The sequence below is a fragment of the Podarcis gaigeae genome, assembly GCF_964106915.1.
Source record: "Podarcis gaigeae genome assembly, chromosome: 5".
Lineage (NCBI taxonomy): Eukaryota > Metazoa > Chordata > Lepidosauria > Squamata > Lacertidae > Podarcis > Podarcis gaigeae.
This window is the reverse complement of record NC_139681.1, coordinates 18,718,592-18,746,523: the sequence shown is the minus strand read 5'-3', so window position 1 is coordinate 18,746,523 and position 27,932 is coordinate 18,718,592. Positions and strand designations below refer to the sequence as shown.

Below are 27,932 nucleotides of genomic sequence, written 5' to 3'. Positions count from 1 at the left end.
TCAGGTTAAGAACAGTTTCATGTTAAGAACGGACCTCCGGAACAAATTAAGTACGTAACCAGAGGTACCACTGTACTTAAATTTTTTACTCTTTAAACATGGAGGAATTTTGCCATGAATAAGGCTTATAGCCTTCAGTAAAATTAAGTGAAGTATGTGTTCAGAACAAATGCATTCATGAGTCACTTATGGACCTAGAATAGAAGGACTCTGGACGAATCCTAAACTCCAAAACACTTAGGCCAGCTGGCCTGGGATATTGAAACAGTTAGGATACTTCCTAATGAGCTAGAACAATGACATGTGGCTACATGTAGCTCAGGACATCCTGCTTACTGGATAAATCTGAGAATGCACATATCAAAGATCACAGATCTAGCTCACTGGAACCTAAGCAAACAATTTCAGTGGGTGAGGGACATTAGCAAGGGGAATTAGATGCTGTAATAGGACTGTGCCAGGCTGCTCTGATTCATAGAATCACAGAATTGTAGAGCTGGAGAGTCATCTAGTCCAACCCCCTGCAATGCAGGAATCTCAGCTAAATCACACACAAAAGACCACTCCTGATTAGCTTTCTTCACTTAATGAGCTTAATTTAGATAGCAGGTGTTGATTTGTTATTCCTGTTCTTAAACAATTGGGTCTCAGATATCCTTGACAATCTACCTCTGGTTACGTACTTAATTCGTTCCGGAGGTCCGGTCTTAATCTCAAACTGTTCTTAACCTGAAGCACCACTTTAGCTAATGGGTGGCTGTGCCACCACCGCGTGATTTCTGTTCTCATCCTGAAGCAAAGTTCTTAACCTGAGGTACTATTTCTGGGTTAGCGGAGTCTGTAACCTGAAGCATATGTAACCTGAAGCGTATGTAACCCAAGGTACCACTGTACGGTAAATCTCCAAAAGATTTAGATTTAGAGTGTAGATCATGATCTGCATTCTGGTTGACTCCTTGCCCTGTGCATTTCACTCCACAAACTATCTAGGCAGATCTGGGTAGATTGAGAGGAATCAAATAGTAGTCATTCATTCAGGTCCCCTGCTCATGTTTCTGCAGTAGTAGTTTCAAAATACTTACATCTTTAAGATGAGACCTCTGGGTATGGGGTGGTATATAAAATCAATCAATCAATCAATCAATCAATCAATCAATCAAATTTAAACGTTTATGTGAGAACCTCTGCATATGTTTCATTTCTGTTCTGCTGTTCTTAAGACTTCGCTTGCTTTTGGCATTTGTGCTCCATACAGAAAGCACCCTTCAGAAAGAGGAGCAATGGAATGTTCTTTCTGAATACTATTTCATAATTTTACCCCAAGAGAGAGTATTAGTGGGAATAAATACGAGGAAAGATTAGAGAGCGGTTGGCAAACTCTCTCTCTTTTGAAAAAAAAGAAAAAAGATTATGCAATGCTATAATCCATGAAAGTGCAGACAGCGGATTTTTGTTGTCACCAAACAGCTGAACAACCACTTGAATCCTTTAGGTGATTTAAAAAAGCTATAATGGAGAGAAAGGGACAGAGATGAATGAGAATGAAATGTCCTTTTGAAACTGTCATATATGGAACAAAAGCAGAACCTTTTCACGGAGACAAGAGGGGGCGTTATAATAATCAAAAGGGAAAGAGTAGCTAGCCAGAGAAATGCACTCCCTTTTTGTTTTGTAGCTGATCTTGATTGTGTGCAAATTGGTGTCTTCCTCAATGTAAAGGTAAAGGGACCCCTAACCATTAGGTCCAGTCGCAGATGACTCGGGGGTTGCGGCGCTCATCTCGCTTTATTGGCCGAGGGAGCTGGTGTACAGCTTCCGGGTCATGTGGCCAGCATTACTAAGCTGCTTCTGGCGAACTAGAGCAGTGCACAGAAATGCCGTTTACCTTCCCGCTGGAGTGGTACCTATTTATCTACTTGCACTTTGATGTGCTTTCGAACTGCTAGGTTGGCAGGAGCAGGGACCGAGCAACGGGAGCTCACCCTGTCGCAGGGATTCGAACCACCAACCTTCTGATCGGCAAGTCCTAGGCTCTGTGGTTTAACCCACAGCGCCACCCGCGTCCCTTCCTCAATGTAGTGCCCTCCAAATATTGTTGGACTACAGCTGCCTTCATCCCTGACCATTGCCCGTGTTGGCTGGTCCAGGTAGGAGTTGTGGTACATCTGGGTTGGGCAGATGTTCTATAATGGGTCCTACAGTGGGAGGATCCGCAAGGACACTGTGGCCATTGATGTTTCCCAGATTCCAGCACAATTCCATCCACTCAAGCAAACCATTAGTTCCCTCCTAAGGATCTGATCCCTGGATCAGCCCTGTGCCTTAGGGCAAAGGCCATATTTTGACTTTGTCTGTTTGGTTATCTGGACACCTTCAGAATACTTCTGCTACCCAACATCCATATTTCCCAGCCTCTTTGTTTGCTTACCTTTCCCATCACGCCTGTTTTCCCCATTGGTGTTCACCTCTATTCCCATTCTCCTGAGATTCGTCCCTCTATCACCTTGTGTGCTCTTGCCCACTTATGCACCAGCAGTAAGAAAAGCTGGGTAGTAATTAGACTCTCTCTTGTATCATTAACAGAGCACAGTACAATATGTGTTAAAATGTGAGTAAGCAGTCAGTAGTCTGACCTGAGATGGCACGTGGCATGCCCTGTTTGTGACATCACACCAGCAAAGATTGTGATGTCAGCAGAGCTAAACCAATGGCAGCCAGAAAAACTGTGACGCTTCAGCGCCTGCAGCTGAATCTCTGAGGTCACAAAGAGTTTTGCAGACCTCAAGCCAGGCAGATGTCATAAAGTGACTAATAGCATTGAGAGGCAGGGGCTTGGAGGAATTGGTCTCTGAGTCAGACAGTGCTGGTGTCGCTCGAAATTGCCACAAGTTTTGATTTTTTTAAGAGTGAAAGTTGCTGGGCTTTTGTTTTTGTTTCATTTTGGTGGAGAGGGAGTCCAGAACCTTTATGAACCTCCTCCTGTCCTCAGTATTTTTGGTGTGCATCCTGGCATTGCTTTCCTGTCCTCTAGCTACTTAGGTACCATATTTTTCCGTGTATAAGGCTAGGTTTTTTCCCTAAAAAATAAGGTCAAAAATTAGGGGGTGTCTTATACTCTGGGCCATCTCCCTTCATTTTCTTAAATCTGAGTCCCCCAAAATAGGGGGCATCTTATACATGGGGGCATCTTATAGATGGAAAAATATGGTAATTCGAGAGAAAACACAGCTCCATTCCTCAGCTATCTAGCATATCGCTGCCACAATGCACAGGCAGTTTCATTGCTCACCAGGACTGCCTAGATTCAACTCTAGACCTATGTAGTAGCTTCTGTATGACTAGTTGTGGGAAGAATGTGGATGACAGTATGTGTTCAGAATGTGTGTGGCAATGGAATTAACGTAAGGTGTATAGACAACATCTGCAGCCACACATATACACACACAGGCATTCTGTCTCCCTTTCTTTTTTAACTACAGTGGTACCTCGGGTTACAAACGCTAAGGGTTATGTGTTTTCAGGTAGTGGACCATGGGAAACCCGGAAGTACCGGAAAGGATTACTTCTGGGTTTCACCGCTTGCACATGTGCAGAAGTGCAAAATCATGCTTCCCGCATGCGCAGAAGACCAAATTGCATCACGCGATGCGCAGACGCGGCGCTGCAGGTTATAAATGCTGCGGGTTGCAGACATGCCTCCGTCACAGATTATGTCCACAACCCGAGGTTCCACTGTACCTTCTCCAACAGCCTGGAGCTCTCTACACTGATCACAACTGAGTTGTGATCATCTCCAGCAAAATGTTCAGCAAAGTTGCTGAATACAAGCATCTGCCTCAGGCCAGCCCTCAGAGCTAACTAGACATGAGAGGGCAATCCTGACCACTGGTCCTGCTAGCTAGGGGTGATGGGAGTTGTAGTCCAACAACAGCCGGGGAACCCAAGTTTGAAAAACACAGGAGGAACCCGTGTATGTATGCATACATTTCAAACATTTCTGTACCACCATTCATCAGATATTTCGAGGCAGTTTGCAAAATCCAAAACAAGTAAAACAACACAAATATATGCAAGGCAAGAGAGTGGTGTGGAGAAGATAGAACCATACAGGTGAGAGAAGCCAAACTTTCCTCTCCATTCTGTCTTACCTTGCTGTGCTCTGTTGCTTTTTAAAGTACTTCTTCCCCAGCTTATCACCGCTACTGCAAGTAAGCTGGACTAGGCAGTGAAAACTGTTGAAGCAACTGAGTGCACATAGATAGGGACGGGGGCTCAGGTCCCCTCACCCACACTGCTCCTTTTTATTTTATTTTTTTTAAAAAGACACGTGGATGAATTCATGTAGTTGCCCCCATCGTGTCTAGTTTGGCCCTTAAATGCTTTTGACACCGAATAGTTAACTTAGCAGGCTCTAATCTAAAATGATTAAGAGTGACAGCTAGCGAACCTTCCAGTCATCTCGCATGATGCTATTGAGGAAGCAGGAGCTAAATAACTGGCCCCATTTCCACCCCTTGCTGCTTCTTGCCTCCAAACAATTCACTCTGACGGCTGCACGCTGTCATCTCCTGCTCATCCTGGGGATGGGCTCTGGATACACTGCGTTAATTTTCTACAGCAAAAGTGGGGAGGTCTGAGAAATTAAGCACCAGGACAGATCCTTTCTTCATTTGTTCCTGCCCCCTTACATCTTTTGCATGCAGCCCCCATTTACATGGACAGGCGGAGTCCCCCCAACCCCAGACGACTCCCGAGTGGAATAATGACTCAAGACAATGTGCTATGGAATTAAAATTGGCCACAACTTTATTAAGATTCAGATGTGGGGAGACCTTGGCTTAGGCATTGGGAGTTTATCCTGGGGGATATCAAGGTTATCCAGAATGTGTGGGGATTGGGCTGGCTCTGGAGAACGTATGTTCAAGCAGAGAGCCCGCCCCCCGTTTCGCCGCCATCACAGGGGAGAGCAATGACAACCTCTCAGCGTATGGCCAATGCCTCCCCTCAAAACCCCTTTAATGGGGAACCCCCCGCTGCTGTGCGGGGGGGGGGAGTCACCGCTTCACCCCCCCCCATTTAGGGAAGATAGACTACGGATTCTGCCCAAGCCTGAAACCGTCAAAGTTGTGATTTTTGCTGCGGGGAAGGCAAAACCTGCCAATGCAGGAAAACTCCTTTCCGGCCCTTCAACAGCGACCCTGATGTAGCAACGCCCGCGTACTTGTGGAGAAAAGGTTAACCTGCAAAAGAAGGCCTAACTGAGGGAGGGCAGGGTGGGAGAAGCTCTGGAGCCAACTGACAATTCCCAGGTAAGATCCACCCTCTACTGTGTGGGCAGGGCGGTCCCTCCCCTTACCTGGCCCGATCCCCTGGCAACGCCTCCCTCAGGTGGGATTGGGCAATTGGCTGAGGTGGGCGGAGATCTCCAGGTATCCACCCTGTGGAGGGCAAAGCCACGCTGTACTGGGGTCTGGGGGGCTGCTCGCGATGACGCAAAAGGCACCCTCCATTTGATGTGGGGAGCGGTCATTACTTGACTTGGCTCCAGGTTCAAGCCTGTGGTGCTATCAAGTTAGGTGTTTTCAGGGGAATGCTTAGGAACAGGGTTAATGAGAGCTTCCAAAGAAAAAACACATAGGTTTGTGGATCAGAACAAGTCTCATTTTCTTTCACTCGTCAGAAACTGGAGGGACTTCCGAAATACCTTGGAGTGTGGATATCAGCGAAAAATATTAACCTATATAAGGATAACTATGAAGTCACTTGGAAGAATATTAAGAAAGATCTTGAAATCTGGGAGAGATTGAGGTTATCTTTTTTGGGGAGGATAGCGGTTATCAAAATAAATGTTCTCCCCAGAATGTTATTTTTGTTCCAAACCATTCCGGTACTAAAAGGTCTAAAGCAGTGTAAAGAGTGGCAAAGAGCCTTAGTGAGATACATCTGGCAAGGCAAAAGACCACGAATAAAAATGAAAATATTGGTGGACAAAAAAGAAAGAGGGGGATTCTCTCTACTGGATCTAAGTTTATATTATGAAGCGGCGTGTTTATTGTGGCTGAAGGATTGGATAAGATTGGAAAATAGGGACATCTTGGACTTGGAAGGTTTCGATAACAGGTACGGGTGGCACTCGTACCTGTGGTACGAAAACGTGAAAGTTCATAGAGGCTTTCTAAATCATATTTTTAGGGGACCACTATTCCAAGTATGGGAAAGAAATAAAAATATATTGGAAAGGAAGACACCTTGGTGGATTTCACCAATAGAGGTGTTAACTATAAAAAAAATAAACATGGAAGGGAAGAATGCCACTTATGAAGAACTAACTTGGAAGACAGATCAAGGGATTAAACTTAGACCATATGAAGAGATCAAAAAATTATTTACAGGGTGGTTGCAATACCACCAAGTAAATGACCTGCTAAAAGAAGACAAAAAGAAAGTAGGATTTGAAGATAAAAAAAATCTAAATTTAATGTAGAAGTTATAGAAGGTAAGAACAAAACACCGTCAAGGATGTATGATATTTTGCTGGAGTGGTATACAAAAGATGAGGAGGTGAAGGAGGCCATGACTAAGTGGGCGATAGACATTGGATATAACATCGATTTTGAGAGGTGGTTGGAACTATGGAACAAGAATATGAGATTTACGGCATGCACGGCACTAAAGGAAAACCTGTGGAAAATGATCTACAGGTGGTATCACACACCAGTGAAATTAGCGAAGATTTATAAGTTGAAGGATAAAAGATGCTGGAAATGTAGAGAGGTAGAAGGTGACCTCTACCATATGTGGTGGTCGTGTTGCAAAGTGAGAGGCTTTTGGGAATTGGTTTATAATGAACTTAAAAAAATCTTGAAATATACATTTCCCAAAAAGCCAGAAGCTTTTTTGTTAGGAATGGTCGGTAAAGAAATTAAAAAAGAAGACAAGATCTTGTTTCTATATGCTACGACAGCTGCAAGAATTATGCTAGCACAAAATTGGAAATTAGAAGTAATACCCAACATAAGTGATTGGCAGGTTAAAATGATAAATTATGCTGAGCTTGATAGAATATCAGGAAGATTAAGGGACCAAGATGAACAGAAATTTCATGATAATTGGAAGAAATATTTAACGTATATGGAATCTAAATCTCAGGTGACACTGGCGGGGTTGAAATAACTCTAACAGCGGGAAAGGCCTATGTAAAAGAGTTAAAAAGTACGCGACTATATAATTTATTCGATACTTACCAAAGGAGTGGAGGGAAGTCCAAGGCTTAGTTGAGACTAACTCAGTTATGTATTTTATTTATGATTTGTGAAGGGGATATAATTTGTATAAGGTATGTGGTGGATTTTTTTGTTTATGTTTTTCCTGTATATATGTGCAATATGAATAAAAATTTATTTAAAAAAAGAAAGAAAGAAACTGGAGGGACTCCCATTCCTACCATCCTGTCAATGGTCTTCAGTACTAGCTGGGTGTTAGCAGTCAGACGCTCGGTTAATAAAAAAAAAGTTGGTTTTCATTTGCCCCTTAATTTCATTTTCTTAATGCCCTATCTGTTGCTGCTTTCCTCTTTCTTCAGCTGCTTCACTACAACAGTAACCAACCGACTTCTACCTCCCTTCAGTTTTCCCTTCACATCCTATGCCCTTCTCTGGATATTGTGACATGGATAGTGTGTCCTTCAGGACACAAAAATGGTGCCACAACTTCACACTCCAGAAAATCCTTTAAGAGGGTGGTATTTACCAAAAACGACATTTGTAGCTTGGAGATCATATAATATGCAGACACAGAAGGAATATTTTCTCAGTTGTATGTATGGAAAGGCTTTGGGATGGAGGGCATCAATGACTTTAGAGGGCAGAACTACTTTGCAGTGCCAGTTTTGTTTGTAAAAATAAAATAAAATTGTGTGTGTGTGTGTGTGTGTGTGTGTGTGTGCGCGCGTGCAAATTCCTGCAACCACCAAGCATATTGCTTGTCACTCTTCTTTTCTGAGCCTGGACAGAACTGTGGGAAATTGGTCATTTCAGGAACACAGTTTTGCCCAAGTATGAAAGACACATATTTGGAGCCACGAGAAAGCAGGCATTGAGAGATTTTACTTTCTTGGGCTCCAAGATCACTGCAGATGGTGACAGCAGTCACGAAATTAAAAGACGCCTGCTCCTTGGGAGAAAGGCAATGGCAAACCTAGACAGCATCTTAAAAAGCAGAGACATCACCTTGTCAACAAAGGTTCGTATAGTTAAAGCCATGGTTTTCCCAGTAGTGATGTATGGAAGTGAGAGCTGGACCATAAAGAAGGCTGATCGCCGAAGAATTGATGCTTTTGAATTATGGTGCTGGAGGAGACTCTTGAGAGTCCCATGGACTGCAAGAAGATCAAATGCATCCATTCTTAAGGAAATCAGCCCTGAGTGCTCACTGGAAGGACAGATCCTGAAGCTGAGACTCCAGTACTTTGGCCACCTCATGAGAAGAGAAGACTCCCTGGAAAAGACCCTGATGTTGGGAAAGATGGATGGCACAAGGAGAAGGGGACGACAGAGGACGAGATGGTTGGACAGTGTTCTTGAAGCTACAAACATGAGTCTGACCAAACTGCGGGAGGCAGTGGAAGACAGGAGTGCCTGGCGTGCTCTGGTCCATGGAGTCACGAAGAGTCGGACACGACTAAATGACTAAACAACAACAGTGTGGGCAATTTTGAGAGGTGGGAGAGCAATCATGAACCCTTAGTGATGAGGGGAGGGTTGCTGGGGTTTTTTTTTGGGGGGGGCACATGTTGGATTAGAAAATAGCTATGCAGATTGCATGGATTATTTGAATTTGAAAATGTCCAATTCACACTTGATTATTTTTTTTAAATGCCCTGGAACATTTGCTCCTCAGCTGTTGTTGGACTACAACTCCCATCACCCCTAACTAGCAGGCCCAGTACTCAGGGATGATGGGAGTTGTAGTTCAAAAACCTCTGGTTACCCAAGGATGAGAAAGGCTGCCCTAGAGGGTGATCTGAAATAATAGCATGTTTGCTTTCCATGAATTCAGTAAATAATACTGAAAACTGCCCAGCTTGCGAAATACTGTATTTACATCTGGCATCTGTTAAATGTTACTAATAGGCTTTGTGAAATGAAAAACATTACACATAACATTTACTGCCCCACTTCATTGCTTAGACCAATAGTATTTTACCTCTTCAGATCCAACGTTATTGTGGGTTGCTTTATCTATTTCTCTCTTTTTCTCTCCCCCCCCCTCTCTCACACACATCCCTAACAAAAAGGGAAAAGGTGATAGTGGCACTAGTATTCACCAGAATCTTGGAGGTATGGCTCTCTTGTGGGCAATGGCCCACTAACTGAAGAGGAATGCCTTAGGCCACTCATCTGACTCCATTGTAGAAGTAGGATTGGAACTCCATTTTGATTAGAGCCCAGTTTCCCAAGGTATAAATCGAATCAACCCAACCACATTGCTCTAATTTGTATATCCATCCATCCATCCATCCACCCTCTCCTTGTGACTAGTTCTCTGTGATTTACAGGAGATGCCTCTGGTCATCTTCATCTGAATGGTGCCTTGTAGCATAATCCAGGCTTTGCCCCTGACCTTTGTCCTCCTTTACTTTCCTTCTTGACATTCTGTCCTGTCCATAGGTTAAAACCTCTCTGAAGAGCCTGGCCCTGGTTTAGGGCTATGTTACTGGCAGCAGCCAGATAAAAATAGAAAAGTCATTGCTGACGTACGACTTTCTGTGAAGCAAATGTGCTTTCCAGAAAGTTGTACTAGTTGGTGGGTGGCTTTTTAAAAAGACCTACCTCTGTTGCAAGGTTAGCTTGCTGAGAAGGAACATCTCGTTTTCCTTTACTTCCTAGCAGGGGCAGCTTTCCAGATGACATTGGACTCCAACTCCCATCACCCCCAGTCAAAAGAACCAGTGGTCAGGGATGCTGAGAGTTGCAATCCAACAACTGAAAGGCACCATGTTGGCAATTCCTGCAATTAGAACTGCATTAAAGAAAGAAGCGGGTGTTGGTTGTCTCCACCCAGCATATCCTGTGCCTGGCTTCACCGCCCTTCATGTGCTAAACGGTGAATTTTAGTGGTGGGGAGCCTTAGAGCCCTGATTGGGGGGAGCTGCAGGAGTACAGAAGGCTCCCAGCTGCTGGTGTTCATAGTGTAGTGTATGGAGGTCAGCGGGGCTGGGCAAGAGATTTGCAATGGAGGGGGCATGGATAACAGACACGCCCTTGCTCTCCCGCAAACAATTCTAATCACATGGGGGAGACAGAATGCCCGCGCTGTCTCTGAACAAGGATGTTTCGTTTAGCTAGAATGTTAAATAGCCACTGATAGACCTCTTTTGCTTTTGCTAACGGAAACAGATGTAAGGATAAGCAATCCTCTGAATTAGCCCAGCTTTTGGGGGTTGGGATGACAGCTTTTATGTGAAAGTGGAGATTAAGAAGAAAAAACCCCCACTGTGTTTGAATTCATAATGGATTGCATAAGCCATAGCATCTGACAGCTGTGGGGAGCCCTAGTTCTTTTGTGCAAAACAAGCATTCATTTAAAAAAAATATTTTTTCACTATCATTTTCTTAACCTGAATGGGTTGGGCAAGGCCTTAGGTGGAAACAAGGGATTTGCAAATACCATCTATCAAAACTTAATTGAATACTGTTTATTTCTAGCCACTCCTTGTTATAGCTTAAAATATTTGGTATTCCAGTTGTCGTTAACTGAGGATTAGTTGAAGGTTTCCCCCCACAACACACACACACAACACACACACATCCCTCCCCAATTCATAAGGACTAAATCCTGTAAGAGTTGGCTGATTACATGACCTCTCTGCAGTGTGCAGGCTTTAACCTGAGATAGGGCATGTAATGCTGTCAAACGAACAATTTCCGTGACAACCAAATACATTTCGTGGCATTGTGGGTGGGCCTGTGGATTTGTGGATCAAAGCATCTCCTTTTTGCAGGAACTGTAATCTGTTCTGTTTTCTCCTCCTGGGGAGGACGCAGGTTGGAGGGGAAACGAAAGAAGCTTATATGGCAATATCCGGATAGGAGATGCCTTTTAAGCCCTGGGGTAGCACACAAACAAGAGGAGCATCTGCACAGCAAGTCTCTCTGCCATAGCAGTTTGGTCCCTGTTTCCGTGATGTCCTCTGCGTTTTAGAGAGCACAATTTGGGATAGAAATTTGTTCTATTTCTCCCTCTTCCAGTCACTACCTCCCCCCTCCTTTCTTTGCTTATGCCATTTTAAAATTATTTTTGGTAACAATATCAAATACAGAATATGCAGTCTTCCTAATTATTTCACAACTTAAAATTTTCCAGCATGAGTGGCTGATTCTCAGCAACCTCTCTTCCTTTATGCTCTTTGATTTTTAGTGTGTAGTGGGGGGGGGGGGAGAGACTTTACACTCCAGCAAATTTTCCCCACACCTTGGAGGAAACACCTTTTCGGGTAAAATTTTGATTTCCCCTCCCTCAACCCTGAAGCTCTGCTGCGATGATTCCCAGCAAGATTTTGGTCTATCACAACCCCACAGGGGGTACACGGACGGAAACATACAAAAGTACCCGGCGTCGTAAGAAGTCTCATGGAGATTTATTCAAAAATGGATACAGAGTCAAACCTGGGCATAGTGCCTCTGAAAAGGAAGAACAAAATACGTATCGACAGACCTTGGTGTCTTGTTACAAAGTTGGCTCATACTGGGGTAAGGTATAAATTACTGAAATAGTTGATTTACTTCTTTGCCCTGCGTGATTCTGTCTGTGGTTGAATGCATGATGAACCCACTAGTTGTGTTTGTAATGCTTTTGCAAGGCTGAAGTGCTTTCATCTGTATGCCTAGAGACATTTTCTTAAACAGAGTCATTATCCCGCCCCCCTCCTCGTAATGTCCAGATAGATGGCTTTTATGTTTTTATTCTGTAAAATGGGGGATGTGGTTTTATTGGAAGACCGGGTTTAATAGCAGAAGGGGGGTTGGGGTGAGGGCTTGATTAATATATTTTCACAAGTATAGATCCATGAACGTTTCCCACAGTTCTTGTGTTATACATTTCCTGTCATGCGCCTGCTTCCTTTGTACTATAAATTAAATGCAGTGTTCTTTTGACTTTTAAGTATTGCCTTTCGCAAAGCGTTTCATGTCCTGTCCTCTATGTCGTACAAACATGCAGTCAAGCGATAAGAGTCCTGGCAGAAATGGAATCAAATTGGGCCTCCTAGTGGTGCAGCAATAAAACTGCTAGCACCTTTGCAAAGCTAAACAGAGTCCGGTACAGTTTCAAATTGGGTGAGGGATCCTGCATTGCAGGGGGTTGGATGACATAACCCTCGGTTCCCTTCCAGCTTTACAATTCTATGAATCTATGAAACAAGAGGTTGGTGTTGGTGTGATCAGGGAAACTTTAAGGTTTACAGCAGCAGCAGCAGCAGCAGCAGCAGCAGCAGCAGAAGAAGAAGAAGAAGAAGAAGAAGAAGAAGAAGAAGTTCTTAGTAAACCCTAAGGAGCCTACCACTTCTTCCCCAGTGTTTGAAACTCCCCTTGTTCTATGCGCATTTTGCGACAGGCAATTTTATTAGCATGTGCAGTTTCTGAGCTCTGGGCTCAGTACTGCACCTAAGATTTCAGATTAAAACTGCAGAGTGGAAGGAAAGGGGGACCTTTTCTGCCTCTCCACTTCCAGCTACTGTCTGAAGACTGGAGAAGAGACCCTCTTAAGAATATTACAGGGGTGGGCAGGGGAAGGACTAGACCATGTGAAAAATGAACACAATATTTTAGCTGCCGTTCATTCATTTCCAGCTTTGTATTCTTGTTTTTTTAAAAAAAGTACACTAAACATTCCGTTGTTGCCCCCATAACCTAGGTTGAAGGTGCTATTTATCTCCTAGTTTTCATATCTCAGTTTCTAACACTGTTCTCCACCCCCCCCCCCAAACACAACCCCAGTCCTATGAGGGCTGAATGCCCAGCACCCATTGAATGTTGAGTGTCAGTTGGAAAGAAGAACAGAAAAGTGCAGTGAGGGGGTTGGGGAAAGAGGAAGTTGACTCTCCTGCTTCTTCCTCACAATTTTTAGAGTCCTAGAGGAAGAGGAGTTGGCTGGCTGGAAGGAACTCTGGACAGGGGCACTCCTACTAAGTGGAAGAGGAAATTACAAATGGAATGGTTGCAGGTCTTGTGTGTATATGGGACCTGCCTCCTGCAACAATAATGTTCAGAGAGCCAGCCTTTTCAGGATACCATAAGTTGCAAGGAACTCGAACGTATCAATTCCTTCCTTCCGCCTCTTCCACTGTTTTCTGTTTTTGTTTTCCAGCTGATAATCAGTATTTTGTGACTCATGGACGCTGCTCAGCAGGCTTAGTCTTCACTGGGTTGCGGGGGGCACTGAGATTTTGCTCTTTTGCATACCATGGGGCTCACTTAAGTGTGCTGAGGCCTCCCCTTGTCCTGTGGTTACTTGAGTTTTCTGTTAAAGAGAAAACGATGCAATTTCCATGTACTGGTGGTCCTAGTAACACGAGGATTAGATTGTAGCTAGGAAGGCGGTGAATATATGTCATCTTCCCATTCTCAAAGTAAAATTTTTCTTTGCACTTCTAAGCGTTCAGAGATACACTATTGTTTTTTCTCAAGCTGGAGAGAATTAAAATGATCTTCTCCAAAATGCTTTGTAGTTAATAAAACCCTCACCACCACCACCCCAAATGATAGTGTTGGAATTTTGTTCTCTTTCATATTTTGATTATTTCATCAGGACTTTCAGCTGCTGGTACAACATTTTCCTACCGACTGGGACATAGCCAAATAAAAAGTTACTGTCCGGTATTTTCAGTTTTGTAGTTGTTGTTGCACATGCACAGTTCAAACATGGTGAATTCTACTTTGCCTTTATTATAATAAAATATACCTTCTCTAAGGGATGGTAGGTTGCACTTACATGACAGTAATTGGAATTGGTATAAACATGGAAAACATCAATGAAACATTGTTGTTTTTATTAAGCAGCTAATTTGAATGTTCTGAGCACATTTATAATAAAACTGTTTTTCATGCATACAATTATGTAAGCTTACCAGGACCCCTTTCATCTCCACTATTAAATAGAGGAATTAATTACAGTGAAATCAACTAATTATTCAAGACTAGGCTGGAAGCTTTTTCAAATATGCTTTAGGTAAAATAATGGGAATACCTTAGGGCCTTTCTAGCTTTAGGATTTAGAGTCCTATTAAGGATATGCTAGCTTTTTGCACACAAAACTATATCCTCTGATATAGACATCTTTTGCCCACAGTTAGAGCTGAGAGGAGTTTTAAATGCAGCTTTTCAGAATAACATTGGGAGGGTGTCTGCTGCTCGAAAGTTAAAATAAAAAGTTTTATTTTTAAATATCCACTGGGCACTTGGGCCTATCTATTGCAATGCTTTAGACCTCACTCTAGATCCACCAAGTGTTAGTGGATTATGGGATGCCAGGTTCTCACCATAATTTCTGAAATTAGTAAATGTGGGATTTGTTCAATGGATTCAGCAAGGCAGAAGAAGAAGAAGAAGAAGAAGAAGAAGAAGAAGAAGAAGAAGAAGAAGAAGAAGAAGAAGAAGTCAAGTAAGCATTATCTGGAGACTGGCTTAGAGAGGCGCCAGCAAATAACTAAACAGGTGATGCAAAAGTCATTACCCTGGTAAAAGCATTCAGTGTCCTGATTCCCTCCCCCAGCTGTTGTAGCACCCTGCTTGTGGTTAACGCTTAGCTGGAATGAAATATTCAACGCAGCAATAGAGAAATTAAAATAATAATTTATTTGTCAGACAAATAAATGATAGGCACAGTGGTATATGGTTACCAAAGCTCTGCCCCCTCCAACCCTGATGGCCAGCACTTATATTTCCTCAACCCAGCCCCCTTGCTCCTCCTTTGGCTGCCTCTGTCCAATCAGCCTGGTTGAAATTCCTATTGGCTGTTTGCTAGAACCAATCATAAAAGATACACCCATTTCCTATTACCTTTCATGGGAGACAAAGAGCTATATTTCCTTCTATCCATAAATGGCAGACAAGTAGCCATATATCTTACATTTGCCTCGACAAGGCACCTTAATTACCAGATCACCTTTTCCCCCTGTTGCCCCTACATTCCAAAACAAATGGCTAAAACAGATGGCTCATGGTATTATTTTCTGTTAAACAGAGATCTTACTATTTACCAACTCTTAATTAGTGTTTTTGCAGCTTGATTGTATTCTGTAATATGTAGGGTCAGTGTAACCTTTACTCCCAGCCTGTATTTCCCTTTTATGACTTTGAGAAACTTGTCTCCTGCTTCTGCTATAAATCAGGGGGGGCCCTTGTCCAGGAGGATAAACAAGTGCCAAAGTACTTAGCCAGCTGGTTTTCTGCCTGGCATGAAACATTTGCAAATCTTTAAGCTCATTTTAAAATACAGGCCTTGATCAGATGCCTCACTGTGTGTTAGTTAGCAAAAGAAAATAGGAGAGTTGGGGGGGGGGATTTGTCAAGGTTTATGTCACCACAGGAAAAAATGTTCTTTTTGCATGAGGCTTGGGTTACGTTTTTAGCAAGAGTTTTTGGGAAGAAGGAGGCCATGCAAGTTGTGTGGAAGAGACACAGAAATGGCATTTGGGCTGTCTTTGAATCCAGTGCTGCGCTGCTGTCGAAGCACGCCACTCTTGAGACGTGTTGCCCCAAACCCTCACTCTTTATCCAGACTCAGGTGTAAATATGTGCAAATAAACCATATCTCATAAAGACACCACAGCCTCTGCTGCTCCTCATTTTTCCCGAAAGGAACACATGGTTAAGTGCCTGGAATCTTGTATTGCTCGGCAGAAAGTGGAGTGGCCTTTAAAAATACATTGCAAGTGGGATCTGCAGCAAAATGTTGCAGAAGGCAAGCTCTCCTATTTGGGGCTCTGGCCAACCTGTACCCAGAAACTGCAAGTGAGCCGGGTGGGTAGCAGCAGTGTGTTGTAACCCCTGTGCTGCAAGGTGTGGTTGTACTGAAAGAGCCCCACCACCTCCAGTAATCCAGTGTGATGCAGGAGAGGAGCAGTGCCACATCCTTAAGTTGAAGCAGGGGTATTGGTCCAGCAGGGTCATCTGAGAGCACCCTGTCATGCTCTCTCTTTCTGTTTCAAAGTCTTCCTCTTCAGCCCTTGAAGTTGAGGAGTCTGACACTAGAGTAATGACACAGCGGTGCCCGCTTGGCAGTGGAACTCTGTTGAGATAGAGCAGGGGTTGGCAAGGTTTTACCTGCCTGGGCTGGTCAAGTCCCGCGGAGATCTCTCCATGGGCCGGATTCTGCGCGTGTGTTTTCTGGCGTCTGGGCATGTGCGCACACGATTTCTGGTGTCTGGGCATGTGCAGATGTGATTTCCTCTGCTGCACCGCACCGGTTCAGCACAGCAAGGGGGGACTCGCCAAGTGGGTGATTCAGTTTGGGGGCAGCTCGTGAGCCAGTTAAACTGCCCCCTTGGACCGCTTGTTGAGGTGGTGAGCCCAAGGCAGCAGCAGTGCCCTGCAGGAGCGCACGCACACACACACATACACCCCTGCAGGGGAAAAATGCTGCCAGCTCAGAGCTCTCTTCGCTGCCCTGTCCCCATCCCAGCAAACAGAAGTGGAAGGCCACCAAAACTGTCCCACCGGTTTCACATGCCACTGCAGCCTTGAACTGAATCCTTGCGTGCTGTTCAGGCATCTCTCCATGAGGAAAAAGGGGGGGATTGAGGGGGGGGGGAGAATGGAAGACAGATACCTTTTTATTTTCCACCGCCATTCTGTCTCCCAAAGACTTTCCTGTGCTATGATATATATAAAAAGGTAAAGGGACCCCTGACCATTAGGTCCAGTCATGGCCGATTCTGGGGTTGCGGTGCTCATCTCACTTTACTGGCCGAGGGAGCTGGCTGACAGCTTCCGGGTCAAGTGGCCAGCATGACTAAGCCACTTCTGGCGAACCAGAGCAGTGCACGGAAACGCCATTTACCTTCCCGCCGGAGCAGTACCTATTTATCTACTTGCACTTTGACATGCTTTCAAACTGCTAGATTGGCAGGTGCTGGGACCGAGCAACGGGAGCTCACTCCGTCACGGGGATTCAAAGCACCAACCTTCTGATTGGCAAGCCCTAGGCTCTGTGGTTTAACCCACAGCGCCACCTGTGTCCCTATGATATATATATAGTACTAGAAAAGGTCACAAATTGCTATACAGTGGTACCTTCAGTTAAGAACTTAGTTCGTTCTGGAGGTCCGTTCTTAACCTGAAACTGTTCTTAACCTGAAACACCACTTTAGCTAATGAGGCCTCCTGCGGCCGCTGTGCCACCGGCGTGCGATTTCTGTTCTCATCCTGAAGCAAAGTTCTTAACCCGAGGTAATATTTCTGGGTTAGTGGAGTCTATAACCTGAAGCATATGTAACCTGAAGCATATGTAACCCGAGGTATCACTGTATAGTTGGAAGGGCTGCGGAGTGAAAAAGAGAATAGGTTCCCTTTTCACTTATCTTGCTCCTCTATAGTGCAGGGATGCTCAACTTCACCCACTCCAGGATGCCTGCTGTAAGCTGTAAGAGTCTTAGGTTTTACCTTCAGAAAGTTCACGGGACATTGTTTTCTTTCTCTCTTTTTTTGTAGACAAACAAAACTTTTCTTTCTTTCTTCATTTAAAACTTCCATATGTATGCATACCTGGAGAGTTTCCCAAGTATATTGGAACTAGTACCTTATTTGTTGATTTTAACTTCCAAACTGATAATGAACTCAGATGGTTCTGTTTCTGCTGGAGCGAATGGTGGTGATACATAGGGAAAATATAAAGCACTGTGACTTTCAGCAAAAGCGACACTGAGCACATAATTATGCAGTGCTCTGCACAACTGCACAAAGACACAAATTTGTCCTCTAAACTTCCTTCCTTCCTTTATAAGCTGTATAATACCCAATGTACCTTTAACTCCTGAGAGAGAGATTTGCAGCAGAATTGTTTCCTATCACCATAAGTCTCCCTTAATAATTTAAGCCTTTAATCTTTTACAGTATTTCTCTGTCCCTGTGCAGTCATCCGTAGAGTTGCTATCCATACAACCTGGCTTCACTAATAAAAATGTAATTTCTTAGAAAAATTGCATTGGCTAAAAAGTGGTAGTATAGTTTAACCTATACTAAATTAAGCCATGGTCTGTTGGAGAGCTGTTAGAACTTAGGGAGTTTGTTGTGATAATGCAGAACGTGTCAACCAGAGATTTTTACGTCATAAAGTATTATCTTAATCATGAATATGTACTTTCTGGTTCTCTTTAAAAACAGGTTTCCTGATCACTTGCCCATAATCACTCATTTTTTTTCAGGAAGCTTTGGGTGGGCGGGAGTTAAGAGCTTTCAGGAATATATCATTGGAAGGAGACATTATCCACTATGCATTTTATAGTTAAAATAGTTTTAATGCATTAAGTGTTTGTATGGTTCATACTCACTTTTCTCAAAAGAAATCTATACTTTTCTGAAAATAGCTGGCTAAGCTTTGGGGCTGATCAATATGGAGCAACATTTCAGAGGTATTTGATATTCACCATGTTAGTGACTTTTGATTTCACAGCTGCCTTTGGAATTCATATAGGGATAAAAATAACCTGATTTTTTTTCTCTCCCTCTCTTTCTCTTCCCCTCTACCCTTTTGAAATTGCAGGTTTAAGATTTTTACGAGCTCTTAGGCTGATACAGTTCTCAGAAATTTTGCAGTTTCTGAATATCCTTAAAACAAGGTAAGACATTAATGTATTTTCCCTTAACCTTTTGCACAGTGATTAATTTCACAGTTTCTCAGGGCACTGAAAGGACAAGGTTTAGACTCCTGTCTAATTATCAAATATGAACAAAAGTTATGCTTAAATTTCTTCAGCTACTGCTATTCAGGTAATGGCTAATTAATTGCTTTATCCAGAGCAGCAATCCCGGGAGTCATCCTTTCTCTACTTCACAGAAAATCCAGGGATTTACAGGACAGTCCTATGCATGTTTACTCAGAAGGGCCTTACTTTCAGGTAAACGTGCATAGGATTGAATCATGAATAAATGTGGCAATTAACTGCTCTTGCTAAATTCTGTGAAATACTCTTATTTTCCACTCAGTTTCACAGCTAGTTCTGCCTTGCCAAACTTAATACTGAATGGCATTCATTCATTGATTTCATTGTTTGGTGCACTTTTACATTTGGTGCACTTTTACAGTTCAAAGCAAACATAGCTTAAAAACAGTGTGGCACCACCCCTCCTTCCACATTTTCAAGGAAGGAGTTTGTTAGATAAACCAACAGTGCAGTCTTACTCCGAATGTCCCAAGGAGAGATTTATGGAACCTTGAGAGTAGGTTAGAACAAGCTGAAGGGTGATACCTATTTGTTGCAGCCCAGTCATGCAACTGCCATTCTGCTTCATTAACACGGCACAACAAGCCTTGTGCTTGTGGTAGATGTTGCACAGGAACGATTATTATTAACTGGTAGCAGTTGAGCCTCTGTGCTTAGCTTGCAGAAGTGTTGGCATTCAGACCTCTTGTACTGATTTAACAATGGGTCTCACCCTGAATGAGTTGAACTTAGGTTCCCACTGGGAATTTATTCATGACTTAAATCCCACTGAGGTGCAAATAACTTAGTCCGGTTCCAGCCCTGTGTGCTTGTTGAAACAAAATTTGCCTCTGAATTATAATGACAAACATACTTTCCCATTTGATTCTGGAGTAGATGGTTTCTCAGAGCTCTAAATATCTTAGTCTCTCCTATGTTTGTCTTAAAAGCCCTTACTGCACAACAAGTCTGACAGCAAGATTCAAACCTAGAGATTGTCTTTGTACCTTTAAATTCCCTGATACAGTGGGAGAATTCACACCTTCCTCTAGCCACTTCTTGTCCTTTTGTCTGTCCTGTCCTCTGCCTATTTGTAACACACCTAGAGTGCTGCTCCTAGAAGGGAATAATAATAATAATAATAATAATAATAATAATAATAATTATTTAAATTATTTATACCCCGCCCATTTGAATATATAAAAGAGCGACAAAACACCAAACATTAAAAACTTCCCCAAAGAGGACTGCCTTCAGATGTCTTCTAAAAGTCAGATAGTTGTTTATTTCCTTGACATTGAATAGGAGGCCATTCCACAGGGTGGGTGCCGCTACAGAGAAGGCCCTCTGCTTGGTTTCCTGTAGCTTCACTTCTTGCAGAAGGCCCTCGGAGCTGGACCTCAGTGTCCAGGCTGAATGATGGGGGTGAAGTTGCTCCTTCAGGTATACTGGGCCAAGACCTTTAGCAGACAAATGGACATTGGGCAGGGCAGAAAGATGGAAATAGCTGCAGTTGCTAAGTTTACCACTCCAGCAGGGGTTTAAAGCTGTAGTAATGATTTTCAGAGTGCGACCTGTGATGCAGGGTAGAACTTTTCCCAGTGCTTTTTCCGTCCTTGGAATTTTCTCTCCATTTCATGAGTTCATTAGTAACAATGAATGGGTGCCCTGGCATGTACAAGCTTGGCAGTTTCTTAGTTTCTGCTTGGTTTACTAAATAGAAGTAAAATAGGCATGCTAAAGTAGATCACTCCCTAAGGCTGCATTCATTTTTGCTCAGTCTGATGTGGGTGAAGGTAGAGGGTGGAGCCAGATGCAAACATAGGTGGAGCAATGTATGCAAATTTTACCTTTGTCCAGTAGGCAAGATTCTACACACAATCACACACTCTCTATCCTTGCATCCAGAAAAAAACAAAACAACAGGAGTCAGTAGTACAAGGAGTGGCCTGAAGAGAGAGGATGTGGTCTGGGAAAAGTCCCAAGAGCCAAGAAGAAGCCAGGAGGGTTACATTTCACCCTTTGCCTCACGTTCCCCTCCCCTGCTACAAACAGTGTGCTTCTAAGGAGAGGATTTTGCCCCTGGCTGCCACCTATTCTGTCTCCAGTGAAGGGAGCAGATCCTCTAATGAAGACAGTCAGGTTCCTATGAGAGGTGGTGATCCCTTTAGATAACTTGGTTTTTTGCCCAGTAATAGGCTGGTAGCCATATTGTAGTTTGCAGTTGCCGTAAAGCTATTTCTCTAGTATTTAATCCATCCCAGTCCAACCATCCTCAAATAATTAAATAATCTAGGTATTGTACTTTTGCCAAATAACAAGCATGTAGGTGTGTCTTAAAGTGTATCAGTTTTGTTTTTGAATAAGAGAGGACTTCCCTCCATTTTTGGAAAAAAAGAGCGGGGGGGGGGGGGGATCCACTGATAAGTTATTTAATAATGATTCTCCTCTCCCAAGTCCTCTAAGAACCAAATAGTGGAGCATAAGAATTTTAATGCAAAAGTGTAGGTGGCATTCAACTAAGTTTAGCTTACTAAAATTAATTAACATAGCTACTTTAAGTCCATAAATTTTCATAGGTCCACACTGTGTGAAACCTACGGTAATTGAATATGACCCTATATTTCTAACGTATTAGTGACCCTATATTTCTAACGTAGCTTTGTTCGGTTTCTTTTCTTTATAGTAAGGGGACACAAAAATTAGGAAGTATCTAGTTGATCGGTCCTGTAAACCCCTGCTTTTGATAGCAGTTACAATCTGATGTGGGGAGGCTGATGGAACCTAAAATAAAAACCTGAGAACACAGCGCAACAGCAGTACGTGCACACATCCTGGACAGTGTAATGACACGGGGACATGAAATTGTGCTGCACTAGGGGTTGCCAGTGTGATGCCCACAGGCAGACAGGCAGGCACCCCAGACGCTCCCACTGGTTCCCACCAGGCACCCTGCCCACTGAAAGTAGATTCAGAAGAAGCATTCTGTCGTAGGCAATTGAATAGGTTGCAGCATGTGCACAGTCGTGATGTGTGCATATTGCAAATAGTTTGCAAATGTTCCCACCAGCCCAAAAAGGTTGGTGGCTCCCTGAAGCCACCCACTATGGAAGGGGAGAAGGAATGTTGCTTGGGCCTTCTGTTTTCAGCTATAAGTGTCTGTCCTGTATCCTGGGGGGGATTCCACCCATCAGGAACTGCTCTAAGGTGACAAACTGAAAAGTGCAAAACTTGGTGAAATTTCTACCCCTGCCCAAATTCCTGGACTCTTAAAGGCTTTTAAATAAAACCATTGATTTCCCTTCATATAGAAAAGTGTGTTTTGATCGTGGCTAGTGTAACTGAAGAGAGAGGGGCATCATTTCCTGGGGTGCCCTTTTCTCCTGTGGCTCCTCCTCCTCTTGGCTTGCACTCCATATCACTCTTCACAAGACACTGTTTTGTAGTGTGTAGAGCTAAAGAGAGAAGCTGTGTGCATCCAGTCTATTGAAGGATTGCTAGGGCAAACAAATTTATTTCCTGCAATCAGTGATCAGTGCAGGGGCCATTCATATTGCTCTGTTGCTTAGAAAATCAGTTAAGCAAATCATTAAGCAAAGGGGGGGGGGAGAGACATATCAGCTGGTCATTAGATTTCATGTAATTATTTTAAACATTTCCCCCCATGCTCAGATATTTCTTTAACAGATCCTTCAGGTGCCTTGCTGCTGCTAGGGCTGGACGAACCTGTCAGTTGCAGCTTCTCACAGACTGCATTCACAGAGCAGTTTACAGGAGTTCCCCACTTGCGTAGGGGTTCCATTCCTGCCACCACGTGTGTCATTGGGACACACGTGAGTGGGGATTCCCCTGTTCTGTCCTGCCCCCTTTTGGCGCCAAAAGCAGCACCCGGGTTGGCTGGAGTGTGTGTGCGTTGTTAAGGGGAGTTCAAGGCCTGCCGGCTGAGCGCTTGAGGCCAGAGACTCCCCTCAAAGCCCCTCTTAATGGAGAACCCTGATATCACCGCTGCACAGGGGGTGAGTCACCACTTCACCCCCTTATTGATAGTCAGACTAAAAGATTTCACCCAAAGCCTAAAACTGGCACCCGCGACACTGCGGTCTCGCCACCCAGACTACCTACAGCTGAAAAAACACCCCCCAGGAGCTTCAAGGCCCTAGAGAGGGCATTCCCTGTTAATGCCCTATATTTTTGCTTTCACATAATGTACTAGGCAGAGGGCCTTCTCAGTAGTTGCACCTGCCCTGTGGAACGCCCTCCCATCAGATGTCAAAGAAATAAGCAACTATCTGATGTTTAGAAGACATCTCCTGTTTAGGGAGACCCAGCCAGATGGGCAGGGTATAAACAAATTATTAGTATTATTATTATTAGTGTTGGTGCTGACCTTTAAAGCCCTAAACAGCCTCGGTCCTGTATACGTGAAGGAGCGTCTCCACCCCCATGATCCAGCCCAGACACTGAGGTCCAGCGCTGAGGGCCTTCTGGTGGTTCCCTCGCTACGAGAAGTGTGGTTTCAGGGAACCAGGCAGAGGACTTTCTCAGTAGTGGTGCCTGCCCTGGGGAACACCCTCCCAGCAGACGTCAAGGCAATAAACAACTAATTTACTTTTAAAAGACAACTGAAGGTGGCCCTCTTTAGGGAAGTTTTTAATGTCTGACGCTATATTATTTTTAATCAGTTGGAAGCCACCCAGAGTGGCTGGGGAAACCCAGCCAGATGGGTGTGGTATAAATAATAAATTATTATTATTACAAATTATTATTATTATTTAAAAAGCCACTTCTGGAAATATAGCGAAAGTTCAGTGCTTATTTCCATGTTAATTGCTTCCAGGGGGAAAAAAAGTCCATTTGCCACCCTATTCACCCAGAAAACCGTGAACATAAAGGGATGAGCAGTAGACAACCATAGAGTTCTTTCCTGCTGTTTTTGTGGGTGAATCATAGTGATACAGAAGGACACATGTGCAGAAAGCATGAGGGCATGTCTATGTTGTCCAATGATGTATATGCTTGTGGCATACCACGCTCAATGTTTTGAATGAAATTTAGGGCAACATGGCAACATACTGATCACAGAGCCACAGTTCCATCACACAACAGATACTACAGTGTGAAAGGAACATACAGTGGTACCTCGGTTTTCGAATGCCTCTGTAGTCGAACGTTTTGTAACTCGAACGCCGAAAACTCGGAAGTGCCTCAGTTTTCGAATGCACCTTGGAAGTCGAACAGGAAACACAGCTTCCATTTTGAGTTTTCCGTATTGAGGCTTGTGTTTTGAGGCTTCCGCTTCCGGTTTTGGGTTTTTGAATGTTTCGGAACTCCAACGGACTTCCGGAATGGATTATGTTCAAAAACCGAGGTACCACTGTAATAAAATTAGACAGAAGCTCTTGTATTATAATCAGGAAATTATAACACAATATTCCCCAGGTTAAAACGAACCCTCTGTTACTCATTGTTTCCAGCATTAAATCCAGTTATCCACCTTTTTGCAGCAGTTTTAATTAAAAATAAATAAATCCTCATGAACATGTGCCAGCATTGTAGTGCAAATTTCTCCTAGTAGGTAGTTTTAACTAATGCAATCGGTTTCCCCATTCATTATAATTTCTGTACGGTATTTCCACAAATATGTGCATTTTTATTTGCACTTTCCACCAACAGATGCAGGTCCATGCACGATGGCTGCGTCATAACATTTGGGAAAGTGAAAATTTCAAAGTATAATTGTGTTTCAGTTTATATATATATATATATATATGCAGGTTTTGGTGTCCTCGGGTGTCTTCCCGTGTAAAAGTTGGGGTGTCTAGGCGACGTTTACACATATATATAAATATGGTGCATTCATTTTCTCATTGAAATGCAAACAAAATCAAATATCTCTCCCCCCTTACTTTTCCCCTACCTGGTCAGATAGCTGAGGTGACAGCATTAATCAGCTGAGTGGTACAGGAAGGGAATGCAGAGGCTTAATCTGAATTCCCTGCTCCCATTTTTGAATTGCTGATCGGTGTCTCACAGTACAGTCACTGATCAGACTAGGATTCTTTTGTTCAGCAGTCATTTGCACGCAATTTATCATCCAGTGAAGGATATACATCTGTGGGTGCCTGCTTCAGTGTTCAAATGTCTTCTAGCTGGATCTCAGCAAGGAACAGTTGACAACATCCCAATAATTCACCCGGTGCTAGAAAGAACAAATCCATTACTTATTGGCACTTAAGACAGTCACCTCTGCAATTTCACCTGGTTGCACAACTGTTTTTCAGGCGTTGTTCCCCCCAAAAACATGACGTATTAAACTGAATAACGTGAACAAATTTGAATTGATTATTTATGTCTCCTTGCTGCTGGTTTAAATGAGGTTTTTAGTACAACTTCAGGGGCTTAGACTGGACTCAGTCAGAATCAGAGATTGCACAGATGTCTCAAAGAGCTTAAAGAGCAGGGAAATGTTGGTGACTAATCCGTCCATCTATATTTAGAACCCTGACTGAAAAGAGGAAAGGCATCTACAGGCAGGAAACAGTTCTGCGTAAAACAGGACCTACACTGCACCAAAGTGAGCCATGAGAAGGATGCAAATGTCTGAAGCATTAGGCTGGTTCACACACTTGTGCTCTTAATACGAACAACTGAAAAATCCATTGGTGGTTTTCACATGTGTGAATGAGTCATTGGAGAACTTCCATATCACACCAGGGAGGGATTTTTTGGTGGAGTTCACTATACACATTTGTTAACTTTTCTACAGAATATAATGCAGCTCTGGGGGCTGTGGCTGGGCTCAAATGTTCATCACCCCAGCTTAACCAGTGGTCAGGGAAGATGGAATTTGTAGTTCAACAGCATCTTTCTTCTTCTTCTTCTTCTTCTTCTTCTTCTTCTTCTTCTTCTTCTTCTTCTTCTTCTTCTAATTTATATACTGCCCTATACCCGGAGGTCTCAGGGAGGTTCACAGAATAAAATCAAAATAGAAAACCACAAAATACATAATCCAAATAAAAACAACAACACCCCCAAAACAACAACACATTTAAAAAGGGGACTCAAGATTGAAGAACACTGAAGTAAAGGATGCTCATCTAAAACATAAAGTCTGAAAACATCTTCTTTGTTTCTGTCTCCCTCCCCCTTCCTTTCTTTAAACCAGTAATTCCATCAAGTTGGTGAATCTGTGCTCAATATTTATTAGCACGTGGCTAACAGCAGCTGGATTTATACATTTGGTAAGTATTTGGGTTGTTTTTTTAAGGGGAAAAAACTTACTTGGGGATGTTCACATGGCTATTGCCATGTGACATAAAGCACTGACATAAATATAGATTAAAGGATTTTAAGAGGTATCAGGAAGCCATTTCACACTTTCTGTGATGGCTCAGGTACACCGCTGGCTGTAAAGGAGAGCTGTGTCCCGTCCCCCCCAGACGTGTTGTGAACATGTGCCAATAATCCACAGCCAATTGAAGATTCCTGATACATATTTTCAGGAACCTTTTTTCCTCTTGGTGAGAAAAGCTGCTTGGGAGGGGCAGAGGAAAGGATTAAACCTTCGCTCCCACCCTGCGGGTCCTCCCCTCTCTTAGAAGCCATTATTCATTTGCACAATATCAATCCATGGGGGGTGGGGAGCCATCACAGAGCAACTAGTACTGTGCTGTTTGGTCCTAGAGGTTGAAATAATTCTACAATCACAGGAGTCCTTTACTGAGATTGCCATTAACAAAATGTCACCACTAGATGGTAGTGTTTGCTTAATAACAGCAAGAGGGGAAAAAATGTCACCAAAGGCAACGCATGAAAAAAACACTGTGTTCTAACAAGCACTTTATATGTTACTAATATTTAAGAGAGAGGGGGAGAAAATATTTAAATGATACTTTAATTGTTATATAAATAATGCTTTAGTTTCTTCCTTAAGTCAGCATTCAGCAATTCTTTTTGAGGCCAAGGCACAAATCACTTGAGGCACATTACTTTAACAAACATATTCCCTTGGTAAGGGCTAAATAAATCTCTTGAATCCTAATGCTCTGTTGAGTCATACATGGCTGAAACTCACATATATGGAAACCTTTTCCAGCTAACAAGTTGGTGGGAATTGATTCATACGGACCATTTCCGTTCACTGAAACGCATCCCTGAGTGACAGTCACTGAATCTTTGTTGCGGCAGCGGCCCGAATGTTTCAAATCCTTCTCTGCCTCTGCAGCTGAGAAAGTCAACACCTGCTACTGCGGTGGGTGGTCAGAACTCTAGCACTGGCTCCCAGGACATGGGAGCTGCTGCCACCCTGTTCCTGCTCAGGAATTTGTGCGACTGCTCTGGTCAGTTGTGAGCAGCACAGTAAAGGTAAAGGCAAAGGTACCCCTGCCCGTGCGGGCCAGTCTTGACAGACTCTGGGGTTGGTGCGCCCATCTCACTCAAGAGGCCGGGGGCCAGCGCTGTCTGGAGACACTTCCGGGTCACGTGGCCAGCGTGACAAAGCTGCATCTGGCGAGCCAGCGCAGCACACGGAACGCTGTTTACCTTCCCGCCAGTAAGCGGTCCCTATTTATCTACTTGCACCCGGGGGTGCTTTCGAACTGCTAGGTTGGCAGGCGCTGGGACCGAGCAGCGGGAGCGCACCCCACCGCGGGGATTCGAACCGCGACCTTTCAATCGGCAAGCCCTAGGCACTGAGGCTTTTACCCACAGCGCCACCCACGTCCCGAGCAGCACAGTGGCCGATTATTATTGCAACAGACGGTGGACGCAGGTGTGCCAAAGTTTGCTATGGCTTGGGAAGCCCTGCAGCTCAGTGATAGAGCATTTGCCGTGTATGCGGAATGTCTCAATTTCCATCCACAGCATCTCCAGGTAGAGCTTGGAGGGGCCTCTGCCTGAAAAATTGGGGAGCTGCTGTAAACAGCAATGAGCAGGATGGATTAATGGTCTGACTCAGTAATAAGGCAGCTACTTATGGGGGAAAGTGCCTTATATTGCAGTAATAGCTTCCCCA

At 43.6% G+C, this 27,932-nt stretch overlaps 1 protein-coding gene across 14 annotated transcripts in view; it reads left to right on the top strand.

Annotated features, from left to right (window-relative positions):
- The window catches only part of KCNMA1 (potassium calcium-activated channel subfamily M alpha 1), a 545,541-nt gene that overhangs the window by 314,172 nt on the left and 203,437 nt on the right, over positions 1–27,932 (top strand). For all 14 annotated transcript variants that reach the window (XM_083738255.1, XM_083738253.1, XM_083738251.1 and 11 more), the window contains exons 6-7: positions 18,760–18,835; positions 26,085–26,160. In XM_083738255.1, the coding sequence (XP_083594381.1) occupies positions 18,760–18,835; positions 26,085–26,160 (152 nt within the window). The remainder of the gene's footprint in view (positions 1–18,759; positions 18,836–26,084; positions 26,161–27,932) is intronic.